The sequence below is a fragment of the Morus notabilis genome, unplaced genomic scaffold (assembly GCF_000414095.1).
Source record: "Morus notabilis unplaced genomic scaffold, ASM41409v2 Scaffold93, whole genome shotgun sequence".
Classification (NCBI taxonomy): Eukaryota; Viridiplantae; Streptophyta; class Magnoliopsida; order Rosales; family Moraceae; genus Morus; species Morus notabilis.
The window spans coordinates 538,370-551,731 of record NW_010364330.1 but is presented as its reverse complement, the minus strand read 5'-3'; the positions used below and the strand labels follow the sequence as shown (position 1 = coordinate 551,731).

At 34.5% G+C, this 13,362-nt stretch overlaps 1 protein-coding gene across 1 annotated transcript; it reads right to left on the bottom strand.

The window, feature by feature from the left end:
* Positions 1 to 4,109: 4,109 nt before the first annotated feature.
* Positions 4,110 to 8,510, bottom strand: LOC21404303 (probable methyltransferase PMT3). Its single transcript, XM_010106456.2, has 8 exons — positions 8,357 to 8,510; positions 6,979 to 7,405; positions 6,700 to 6,864; positions 6,390 to 6,572; positions 5,617 to 6,211; positions 5,229 to 5,341; positions 4,917 to 5,137; positions 4,110 to 4,797 (listed from the first exon to the last, which is right to left on the bottom strand). The coding sequence occupies exons 2-8, from the start codon at positions 7,249 to 7,251 to the stop codon at positions 4,482 to 4,484; spliced, it is 1,866 nt and encodes a 621-aa protein (XP_010104758.2). The 5' UTR covers positions 7,252 to 7,405; positions 8,357 to 8,510; the 3' UTR covers positions 4,110 to 4,481.
* Positions 8,511 to 13,362: the final 4,852 nt, after the last annotated feature.

Genomic DNA, 13,362 nt, shown 5'->3' with positions numbered 1-13,362 from the left:
TTTTTTTTTGAACAAAAATGAAATAACAAAATTGAGAGAATTAATGAGTGAGAATTGAGAGTTGAGAAAAAATTAGAGAATGAGAAGAGAATAGAGAGAGTGAAAATTGTGTTGTGTGAAAAAAATGGATTAATAGAGGGACTATTTATAGACAAAATTTAAAAATTTTAAAGGGAAAAAAAATGCATAAGGAAAAAAAAAAATTTGACAGAGGGCTGCAGCCTACAGCCCTCTGCCAAGGCCCAAGACTATTACTCACTGCCGTGAGGCAGTGAGTTAGCCCACCCAACGGTAATATTACCGTTGGGCAGGCTCGGCCTTGGGCCAAAAGTTTCAAAAAAAAAAAAAAAATGGCAGAGGGCTGCAGGCTGCAGCCCTCTGCCAAGGCTATATTACTCACTGCCTCACGGCAGTGAGTCAGCCCACCCAACGGTAATATTACCGTTGGGCAAGCTTAGCCTTGGGCCCTTGGCCCAAAAATTAAAAAAATAAAAAAATTTGGCAGAGGGCTGCAAGTTTGCAGCCTGCAGCCCTCTGCCAAGAAGGCTATTAGACTCACTGCCTCATGGCAGTGAGTCAGCCCACCCAACGGTAATATTACCGTTGGGCAGGCTTGGCCTTGGGCCAAAAGACCCAAAAAAGAAAAAAAAAATTGGGCAGCCTAGGCCTTGGGCCGAAAGACCCAAAAAAAAAAAAAAAAATTCGGGCCATTTCGGGCTATTTTCAGGCCGGGCTATTCGGGCTTTCCGGGCCGGGCTCGGGCCGCCTACGGGCTTGAAATTACGGCCCAACCCGGCCCTACACTAGGGCCGGGCCGGGCTCGGACTTGTATGGATTAGGGCCGGGCCGGGCCCCGGGCCCACAGTGACGGGCTTCGGGCCGCCCCGTCTGGCCCGGCCCAAATTTTCAGCACTAGACATAATCTTTTGCCTCATTCGTTAGCAATTTGTACCTTGTGGGCTTGCTGACATAGGCATGAGACTATGTCCGGTGAACCATAGAGTGATGTAGTCACGAGCTTCAGTTTGTCGACTCTTAGTCCCATTTTTATGAACATGTCGTAGTAGAGGATGTCAACCGTACTTCTATTGTCGACCAATATCTTCTGAACGTTGATATTACCTATCATTGCTGTCCCCACCAAAGGATCATTATTTGGGAATTAAACATGCCGGGCGTCATCGTCCGTGAAGGTTATATCCTCGCAAGTCGCATCCCCGTTTGGAACACGTTGAGGTGGGACCATAGGAGGTCACACGTGGGAGCTACAAGGACGTGTAACACTGGTAGAATCTTAATAAAATTTAGTTACTTACTTTTTAAGATATTCAGTTTATTTATTTGATAAGTTTTTTAATTAAATTTAAAAAGAAAGTAAAATATAACTTTATTTAGATTTAAATTTGAGTTAAAATTAAAAATTAGATAAAAAGAGAAATTTTCTCTCTTCTTTACCTGCAGATTTGGGCCAACCACATGGAGGTCTCCTTGTAGTGTGGCCGCCCATGTAGTAAAAGGGAATGAGAAATTTGTTTACAAAATTAAATGGGAAAATGCATTTTAATGAGATTTAAAATACAATAATAATCAATTTTCTATTGCTTTGTCTTGAAGTTAAAGCAAATGGGTTCTCCTAGTGTTCTATAAATAAGAGACAATAGAAAATTGGAAAAAAGAGTTTTTGCTCTCTATTTTTCCTAAGGTAGCCGAATTTTAGAGAGAGAAAAGAGAAAAAAAAGTTATTCCAATTCCTAGCTTCTTCACATACATGCGTTGATAGTGAAAGAATACAAAATTAGTGAGTGATTAAATCTAATATTTCTTTATTATAGCCCACACTCTAGGTCTTACAGATTTTAAGGACTAGACGAGAAAGATTCGGGTTTTTTGAGAAAGCTAAGAGCTTTGACGGTTTGTGGTCAAAGACCTCAAGTTATCCACCTAATCATTCGCTAGGTATTTATCTTTATAAATTAATATAGTTAATTTATTATTGTTAGGTATCTATCTTTATAAATTAATATAATTAATTTATTATTGCGTAAATTAATATAATCTATAGAGTATTCAAAAATTAATTTTATGAAAATTTTTTGTTATACACGATCTGCACTACCACACTTTTGCACTAAAAAAAACGTTTCGAAAACTAGCAGAAAGTTGCTCTATGTTAATCTTGAAGCCTCTGATCGTCTCTTCTAAGTGCTCTCGTCTTTGGTGCTTTTGCTCAAGCTGAGGATGTGGTGGGAGTGTCAGGACCGAGGCTACTTGACGACTTCGTGTAGGACGTGGAGCATGGACTTCACTAGAAGTGGGCACAACATTGGTTTGGGAAGCCGCTCGTTGGGTTCTTGACTTGGTCACCATGGTTGATCTTCGAGATGTCGTTGAATTCCTTTTGTTGGAAGGACGGGGGCCCTCCTTCTAGCACCAAATTATTGACGATAGATTTTTGCCAACAACCAAAAATCAAAAAGGAAAAACAAGAGTAAATCACACAAAGAAAACTAAAGTGAAAAGAGGAATTTATATTGATTTTCTCTGATAATACACGCTCGAATCGCATTCACACTCAACAATATGACTCTCAATTTTTCAGGCCCCTAATTCTTGTTCCTTTTCCATATATGTAGGCTGACCTTCTCAAGTAATTGCATCTTCGTGGGAATAATCGTCCAACCCATGTCTTCTCCTTCCGCTTTTCTCGCTACGCTCTCTTTTGGACGTAATCTCTTGCCTCCTTCGTTAGCAATCCGCACCTAGTGAGATTACTGACGTGGTAATTTTCTCTTTTTCCAATGTGGTGAAAGGAAAAGGCTGGAGGTTGGGCATTGATTTGTATCCCTCGGTCCTTGAGCACCTAGCCCAAATGCATCAAGTTGAGAGTTCCATAGGCCTGAGGTGTTGAACTTGAGATATGCTTTAAAGCTTGGGGGAATTAAGCCCGGGGTGTTGAACTTGGGGAAATTCAGCTCACGATGTTGAGCTCAGGGTGTTGAGCATACGGGAATTGGGGTTTCGGGGTACCTCATTGAATGTAATTATTGACTTGATAATTAATTGGTATAACAACTATTTGTCTAATTATTATACGAGAAAGTACACAAAATATCCATGTGTTTTGTCAAAATGCCTATTTCACCCCTCTTATTATGTAAATATTTAAAATACCCCTTGTGTTTATAAAAGAGGACCCAAAACACCTCCTTGTAAATGTCATGATTGTCCTTTTCAATTTATATTAAATGTTATTTTAGATAATGATTTAACTAAAAATGATAAATAAAAAAATTTTAAAAAATGCTGAAATAAATATTCCAATCAAAGAAATACTTTAACTATTTTAAGAGTTTTTCATTTTTTAAGGTTGATTTTATTTAACATTTTGGTTTAATAATGTTTTAAACTGTATTTAATAAAGATTGAGAAGGAAAAACATATGGTATTTAAAAAAATTCAACTGCTTCTTGGACTGTCATCATGAGTTTGTTTTTATAAATACAGAGAATGTTTTAAGAGGAGTGAAAATGGTATTTTGATAAACTATATGGAGTATTTTGAGTACCATCCCTTATTATACTGTCCGTGCTATTATTTGTTAATTCTCTTGTTTTGAAAGGTAGAGCATAACTTCAATAAAAAATAAAAAATAAAAAAAAAACACAAATCTAGAAGAGATATTATCAAAGGAAAATGACAGGCACAGTTCTTTTAGCACCACTTTTTATAAGCGAGTTAAAAGCAACCGACCCTAACGTCCAATCTTAGCCATTTCATATCATGGAACCCCACAGAAAAGCTACTTGGAATTTGTATAGAGCCAAACCCTTTGTTCAATTGATGATTTAGATTGAGCATTACCACGATTCAGATCAACTACACCTATACTCATTTCATAGGTTTGAATCACAATTCTACTTTTTTGCTCCGTCATTTCTCAAGTACATACCAGAGAAAAAAAAAAAAAAAAAAAAAAAAGGGTAAAGGATATAATGGCAAGAGGCATTTCAATCACTAAAATCGGATAAGAACAAATAAAGATTGATCTTAAATTGGCCACATAAATTATCCACCAATAAAATCAATTAGAATCCACAAATCTATCAACTTTAGGAACTTATAAATGTTTTGTTTATTAAATCAACAGCTTAGGAAGCATACATGACATCCAAAACATATCAAAATGAGAAAGGGGCAAAAGGAAAAAAAAAAAAAATCTTAAGAACAAATAACCTATTGATGAAGGTTGTAGCTTTATCAAGTGATCCGTGAAAGAGGGAAAATTTTTTAAAAAGACAACGTAAGACATCGACTTTTTTTAATTCTACAAAATGGAATATTGTATACCACAACAACTGCTGGGGACGTATTTGCTTTGTTTATACCTTGGAGCAGCATTGAATGCAAAAGCGCAGGGTGGAATGAACTCGAGAGTCAGAGAGCCATTTTTTTTTTCTTTTTTCTTTTTTTTTTTTTGCTTTCTATTCTGTATCCCTGAGGCTGCCACTTGTGAGCCACAGTTTCTTTTGGATGATGAAAACGACGTCGTCACCATCCTGGTCTGAGTCTGAACCAGTCGTTGCCACTGCTTCCCAGTGCAATGCTGCTAAATACTTCTTGACGAAATCTACCACCGACTGTTTGTCACGGATGATTATGAAACCGGTAGGCCTTAGTATGCGATCCATCTCAATCAGCAGATCCTCAGGACTGCATTCCTTCTTCTCTATGTCGGAGAATACAGTCCAAGCATGGAGTAAATCATATGTCCGGGGGTATGTTGAAAACGCTTCGCACCTACCAGAGTAAATTATCAAGTTTAAATACATGTAGATTTTGTAGGCATAGGAAATGCAGGGCCGAATCTGATGCAAAAAATTATGGGCAATATGAGATTAGCAACTCAATTTGCGTACCAGTTGTGAACAGTGCCTATAAGACCTCTGTCATAAATCAGCTTAAGTGTGTTTGGGCCATCCTCGGGGACGACGTTCATCACCCAAACGTCCTTGGTCTTCAGAGCAGCTGCAAAGGACCCCATGTTTGTTTTCATGTCCATTACGTTCCTCAAAGTGTTTGATTCAATCTTTGGGCTCAACAGATCCCAATAATTCTCGACTCTTTGTCGCCAAGTTTCCTGCACAACGTTAGTGAGATAAGCGATGAAGTCATGCTCAAGATATGCAAAGCAATCCAACACATGTAAATGACTCTGAGTCTTTAATTACCGTGTCCTTTACAAACATGTCATTTGAGTAGCCAAAATCAGCAAGTCGCGGAGGAGGATCAGTCAATCTCTGCGGCCAAGGAGCCAACCCACTACCCTTGACTCTATGATCATCTGAGAGAACCAAGAACCATTTGTCAGCAAACGGATTATCCTAACAATTGTTTTCAATCAAAGCTATCTTTTTACAAGCTTCTTGATGAGTTTTTCCACTAACAAGGTGGTTCGACAAAAGCACCTCTCATAGGCAGAATACGCTATCTTTAGTGTAAAATCATACAACTTCTCAACAATAAGCTATTCTAGAAGGGACTAAAGACATTGACAAAACAATCTGAGAAAAACTCATAAATGATGATAAAAACAAATCAGTAGGAGAGATCACTCACAGTCCGAGTATGGTGTGATGCAAGCCTCCATTTGGACTCCCCAAACTGCATCTGGATCATCATCAGATTTGCAGAGAGGAGGCAAAGTACCAGGTTCTCTTGAATGGTAACAGTCATTTGTTAAAGGCTTTTGCCAAATGACGGTTTGGTTCCTCTTTGCAGCTATTCTCCAACACATGCGTCCCACAAGGGCAGCCATCTCTCTCCATATCCTGAGATCCTCTTCATCCTGCGCATAGGCTTCTGGAGAAGAGTAAGCAAAATAACCTCCTGGTCTCAACAGCCGGTCTAGCTCAAGAAGAAGAATCCCGTCTCTTTGAAGCCAATCGATCCTACAACGGGAACAGTGAGCAAGTTCAAAAGACCTGCTCGGATAAGGAAGCCTCTTGGTCCCTAGAACACCAAGATACGCAGGAATTCCTCTTTCTAGAGCAAATTGGATCTGGTTTTGATGCACATCATTTGGTGCTAAGGACATTGCTATGATATCAGATGACAGAAGATAGGCACCGAAACTTGCAACTCCACAGCCAACATCAAGTACCATACGCAATCTTCCTTCATTGTTCAAATTGTTGTTTGAAAAGTTGAGCATCTGCCAATTTCAAATTTACATATACATTACTGCTACATCCATGTGCTACAACAAAATTGTAAAGTTCCAAAAAGAACAATCATTCCACATTGTAAACGCAAGATATGTAAGGAATTTAGGAGAAAGTGTCGTGCTTTTCATGCTTCTTTGAGGGATTGACATAGGCCAGATATCTTACATTTGCAATTGAAGCAATGTACTTATCAGCGCCGTAATGAAAATGTGTGCCTCCCCCAGGGAACTCTATTCTTTCACCTTTAACAACCATCCAGTTTTGATCAGATTTCTCGTGTGCAAGGTGAGTGTGTGGTATGTTTGCTTTCCACACTTCATCTCTGCTCTTTGGCCATTTGATTGGGATCTGTACATAAAAAAACGGGGAAAAAAAAGAAACAAAGTTACGTATTGAATCTAAGAACAAAGACATAACTGTAATAACAATAATATATTCGGCAGGAAACCTAGTGTCATCTTTAGCAAATCATTACCTTGTAACCCAACGGAGGAGGGATCAAGCAATTGTACCGCCTTTCTGGAGGAGGGCAATGCCTTTCATAGTGCTCCATCAGAGACAGGTCCAGCTTCAATCTCATTTGGTATATTAGATTTCTGTCTAGGCAGGGAATTAATTCCGAATGGCGATCATCGCAAACCTTTAAAATCAGAATAGAGAAAAAAAGAATTCTCATCATTTAGTGTTAAAAGAGAAACTCCCAGGACAGAATCTGAGTTTTCTACAAAATTAAGATCGGCAATTTACGACTTACGGGGAAGCTCTTCGGTGTAATCTCATCCACCCCATCTTCCTGCCCAAACAATTTTGTCGACGATTCCTGTTTGCCACCGGTTTCATCATCCCCACCCAAGTACCCAAGCTTTCTCAAAGATCTGCTGCCATACTCTATAGCAGACGCACCATGGCTCTGAGATCCGAAGATGGATCCATAGTACGCGTACAGGAAACCGAGAAAGATCGCCACAACACAAAGAGAAGTGATTAAACGCCTCTTTTGCGTTCCATCAGATCTTCCCCTCATCATTTACGTCGATTTCCGATTTACAGCACCTCTTTAAGAATAAAAACTCACAATGCAAATCTCATTTCACAAAAGACACCATTCAAAAATTCCCAGTTAACCTTGACCTCTCACAGCTCCAATACAAAGAACAACAGCACAAGTTCTAATGATTTTCCTGTACAGGTCCAACCAAACAATCTTAATAAAAACTTATATACACATATATACACACAAAACCATATCATATTTCCTTGAAACTGACAGTTCAACAAAGTCTTGTAAAAGAAAAAGGTATTCTACCAATAAGCCGTTAAAATTCCACCAAGTTATTAATTTCCCATTTGATTGGAAGAAATGAAAACAGCTATGGAAATCATATACCACCAATAGCTACACCTAATTAATCTGGTGAAAAAGCACTCACTGTTCACACACGGGGTGGAACATAATAGTTGTGCACAAGTCCACCATAAACTAATCCAAGTTTAAGTGGAAAACTTTGCATTTATTAATGATTTCCAAAATTCCGCTATGGAAATCATATACCACCAATAGCTACACCTAATTAATCTGGTGAAAAAGCACTCACTGTTCACACGCGGGGTGGAACATAATAGTTGTGCACAAGTCCACCATAAACTAATCCAAGTTGAAGTGGAAAACTTTGCACTTACTAATGATTTCCAAAATTCCACTCAAAAATCCAAGCACTAATTACAAAGCAAAAGATAATGCTCTTTTTGACAAGCGAGTAATGAAAGTTATTTGTGCCGACAAAAAAGTTAAAATTAAAATAACAAAAGAAAAGGAATTACGGTTATTACAATGGAGAATCGGATATGTTTCAACTTAAAGATCTAGGATAGAGATCCAAAGAGAGTTTGTAACTATGCATTTAAAAAAACGTATTTACATTAATTAAAACAATAAAAGAATCACGTTCTTCATTTATATCCAAGACCCACCAAAATTCATAGATTTAATGAATAAAACCGACAAAACCAAGAAGATCCAGACTGCGAAATGAGCCAGATCCAGCAAAAGAATGAATAATTTTAAGCCAGACCCAGAAATCTAAACGCCCCAGATAATCAAAGAAAGAAGAGAAATACCGCAGAAATCTTACCGAGTCTGGATTCTGTCACCAGAGATCTAAACGAAACGTTGAGTCAGTTGTTCCTAGAGAGAGAGAGAGATTCAGATCTCAGAGTTGGTTTAGTTTACTATATTTGGATGGAAAGAAGGAAAGAAAGAAAGAAAGAAAAAGGCAAATACAGACTAGCGAGAAAGATGGGTACTTGACTAAGTAGGCTGCTTGCGAGTGTAACACTGGCACAGCACTGTTATGTCGTGGTCGTTATGGTCCATTCTGCTTCTTTTTTTTTTTTTTTTTCCTTTCTTTCTTTTCTTTTTTATTTTTATTTTTTATTTTAAATTTTTTTGTCAATAAATGCATTTTGTCTTTCATCTATCTCTCTGGATTTATTCTCCTGCTTCTTCCAAGATTTATGATTGTGGTGTTTCAACGTTAGTTCTGTTTTTTATTTTTAATTATTATTGTGAGGAGGAGTTGTTTTAATCATTGATTAAGTTTTTAACAGTGTGCTTTATGAGTATTTATATAAAAAATTTATAAGAGATTCGTACCAGTGTACAGTAAGTTGAGATTTTTTTATTCATTAAATTTATATTTATTTTATTTTTACGTGATTTTATATAAATTTAATAATTAAAAATTTTAATTTATTAATATGTTAGCGTACTAAAAAAAGATTTATAATGCAAGAGATAAAAATGCTCTTATTTAGATATTAGATTGTTGAAAAGTTAGTCCAATAACTTAAATGACAATAAGGTAGATAAAAATGCTCTTATTTAGATATTAGATTGTTGAAAAGTTAGTCCAATAACTTAAATGACAATAAGGTAGTGAAAAAGGATCAGATTTTTTGTATCTTAATTGATGTCTGACTAATCATATTATGTCATATCATTCTATGATAAACACAAAAGAGTTAAGATAAAATGATAAGTACAAAAGCAGTTTAAATATTTTACCCAATGTGACATGATATGATTGGTTAGATATTAATTAAAACACTAATGACATGTTTACTTATCTATAATCGGAGTGGACAGGATTTGGAGTGGACATGAATCAGAGTCAGGAATCAGAGTCAGAATAAGATGTTTACTTAGGTTATAGGAATCGAAGTCGAAATCAGTCTCAATCTCATTCATGCGTTTACTTATACCTAGAATCGAAATAAACTGTTATAAATTTAATTACCTACTCTTTTAGTAGATTTTTGTGTGTTGAATTTCAAAAAAAAAAAATAAAGAAATTGTATATTATGCTAACTATCTTAATATTAAGATAACTAATTAATAATTATATTTTTTTAATCACACCTAATTGATAATTTAAATTATTTTTTCTCAATAAATTTTGAAATAATTTAAAGAAAAAAATATAATGATGAAATAAAATAAGAACACTTAAACCCCACGATTAAAAATTTTAAGGATGTATCCCTTCTTGAGTTGACTTGAAATGTTGTAGAATACACGTAGCATATCATGCCTCGTTGCCAAAATATTAGTGGCATCATATACTTGATCATCATCTAAGCCATTAGTTTTCATCATTTCTTGATACAAGTTGGCTTATAATTCAGCTAGATCCTTGTCAGCCATGGAAAGCACATCAATAAGATTATCTAATTTGTTAGTAGAATTAAAGATTAAATCATAATTCACATTTACTATCAGGATTGCGAGTACCAATCCCGTGGGAGTGGGGGGAATGCCAATCCTATTGTTCAACTCTAAATTAGTGTATGACTCACACATTCCCACTTCCATTCCAAAATAAAAATGGGTAAATCAATTTCTATTCCCTACTCTTCATAAGTAAACATGTCATAAACAGAAAATTAGCAAAAAGGGCCAATTCCTACCGATTGAAATAGATATAGCGGTTAAAAAGTGAATTCTTCTATGAATTTTTTATACCCTATTGTAGACTTTTCTTTTCCTTTTCATGAGATTTTCAGGAGGGGGCATGAAAAACTCTCTATTAGCCGGTTCTGTTTGAAAACCATCATATATGTAACATATGTTTGAAAACCATCATATATGTAACATGTTTGAAAACTATGTCAATTTTTATTCTGTCAGTTTTTTTTTTTTTTTTTTGACTTGATTTTAACAAAATCTAAAGCTTAATTTTTTTAATAGCAATAAAAAATTAAAGTATTTCATGAATAATATTAGTTTAGATTTTTCACTCTTATATTAAGAGTTACAAGAAATTATTGTTCTGATATCTTTCTTGTTACTTGAGTTTAGATTTAGATAAATGTAGCTCTCTTGTGATTTTTGGGGATTTAAAATATCTTTTTTCTTGTTGACATTAAATGTTTTCTTTTTTTTTTTTTCTTCCTGTTTTACATCTATTAGTCATCATTAATTCCGTATATCCAAGCATAACTAGGGTTTTAATACTTCATAAATGAAAACAACCAGTGAACCATTTATAAGTCTAACAAGTTTAATTAAAATCAACTTGAGATTCAGGGTAAAATAAACAAAATCAACTTGTTACTGAAATAAGTGACCTTATGGGACGGAAGAAGATAGAAAACTTCTATTTTGTGACTAATTTTTATCATTACATTACAGAAGCTTTCCTTCTATTCCATTTATTTTACTTTCTAAAAGGCATTCATTGTATCCAAGATAATTTTTTTAATATTTTTTTGTGTATATCATGAATTATTCTGAGAATTTTTGTAAAAATAAATTAGGAGTTTTTTAAGTTGACCTATCGTATCGATAGTGCTAGTTTTTAACCGTTAAATTAAATAAAAATAATATCAGAGTGAAAAAGAATATAAAATAGTCAATTTTTAATATAAATTTAACAAATGAAATAAAAAACCACTACTAATTCATTTTTTCTACCCTACTAAAAAACTTTCAAATAAGTTTCAAGATGACCATATACATTGGTAGTATTCATATTTCATTCCCATAGCAATACTTTTTTAATTCTAAAAATTAAAAAAATACTGATGGTGTTCAATTACTGCTGCACACCAACATAGTTATTATCAGCTATCCTGTAAAGCTAGTATTGCCAGTTGCCTCCATGTCCCCACGGGTGTGGGTTGGAAATTGGAATTAAAAAAGACCTGCTTTGTTTTATATTTCTTAATTCTTACCGTATCACAACCCTCCAACCGTTTTTTCTTTTCAGTAAAAAAGAGAGGAGAATTTAAAGGGCAAAAAATAAAACTTCAAAACACTCTACAGTTAAGTCATAGTTATGAATCCCTGATTTTTATTAAATTTTGTAAAATGATCAAATGTGTTTAAATCTATTATGATTTTGATGTTATTTGAAAGTTTAGAATTGTGTCATATTAATACCTATCACATAAATGATAAATCACAAAAAGTAGTGATAGAAATACTTTTTTCGATGGATTCATGATTACCAAGGAATGCGTTGTTGATTAAACATGATGATAGATCATGGCACTAAGAAATTTAGGCCGATGATCGTTCAAGTTCCAAAGAAGAATGATAAAATTGTAAAATTTATCATAAACAGTGTATAAGTTTGTATTTTTATCCTTTATTATTGATTAATACTTTTATAGTCTAGTATAGTTATTTGACTAAAAAAATTATTAATCAAGAATAATAAGTAGACATCTTGATTCATGCACTATTAAAGAGCATTTGTCTCCATTCTTCTTCAAGAATTTGTCATCAAAATCCACGTAGTGTTATAATAATAAAAAAGTGAAAAATGAAAAATTTATTATTAAGAGTATATAAATATGAATTTTTATTATTTATTTTTTATAAATATTTTTTTATTAATGTAATTATTTAATTAAAAAATTATGAATAAAAAATAAAGGATAAAATCATTTTTATCCTTTATTATTGATTAATACTTTTATAGTCTAGTATAGTTATTTGACTAAAAAAATTATTAATCAAGAATAATAAGTAGAAATCTTGATTCATGCACTATTAAAGAGCATTTGTCTCTATTCTTCTTCAAGAATTTGTCATCAAAATCCACGTAGTGTTATAATAATAAAAAAGTGAAAAATGAAAAATTTATTATTAAGAGTGTATAAATGTGAATTTTTATTATTTATTTTTGATAAATATTTTTTTATTAGTGTAATTATTTAATTAAAAAATTATGAATAAAAAATAAAAGATAAAATCCTAATTCAAGTATTTGTCAAAATTACATTGATTCAAAAGCCGTTTTGTTACCTTGAGTTAGCTCATATCTTGGATTTTGGTTGGCTTGATTAGGCCGAAGGCCTCAACTTTAGGGCCAGATCCAACTGGAAAAGAGATATTTTGGAGGGACGCGGGAAGTTTTCAACTTGGATCGATTTCTGCCGGGAGGTGATAAACTCCTACAATTTCTGCCATGGAATATATATATTTAAAAAGTATCAATCTCAGTCTTCCTCTCTCTCTCTCTCTCTCTCCCCTCCCTCTCAGTTCCTCTGTCGGTCCGCGCCTCCCGGAGATCTTCAAAGCTGCAAAAGAAGGCAACAGCGGCGTGGCCGAAGTAGTGTGACTCCAACCTCAGGTTGTTCTCTCCTCCAACACCTTCGATCTTCTTCACAGATTGCGACGAAGTCACGAGCGGTCTGGTCTTCCCCTAGCCTCCGCTCTTCACGACGAGATTTTGAAGGAGTTATCCTCTCAGTGCTATTTTTGTAGCGAGATCTCGCAAATCTGGTTTCCGGTGCTAGTTGTGTGGGTGTATGGAGTTCAGATTGTGTGTGGTTTTTTTTTTTTTTTTGGGTAAATTACACTTTTCTCTCGACTTGTAACAAAATGTCTTCTAAATTTTAAGAATAACAAATTTTTTTTTTGAACAATTAGTCATTAGTACACGTTCCTCTTTTATACCATTGTAGTTAAATTTTAAATGTTAAGTGTCACGTTAGTAACATGTGACTTTAATTTAAAAAAAAAAAGTAATTTATTGTGTTGAATTTGAAATAAGATAAAATCTCTCGTTTTTAAAATATGGCAAAAAAAGACCAAAAAATTAGAGAAATTGAGATACCCACCCCCCCCCCC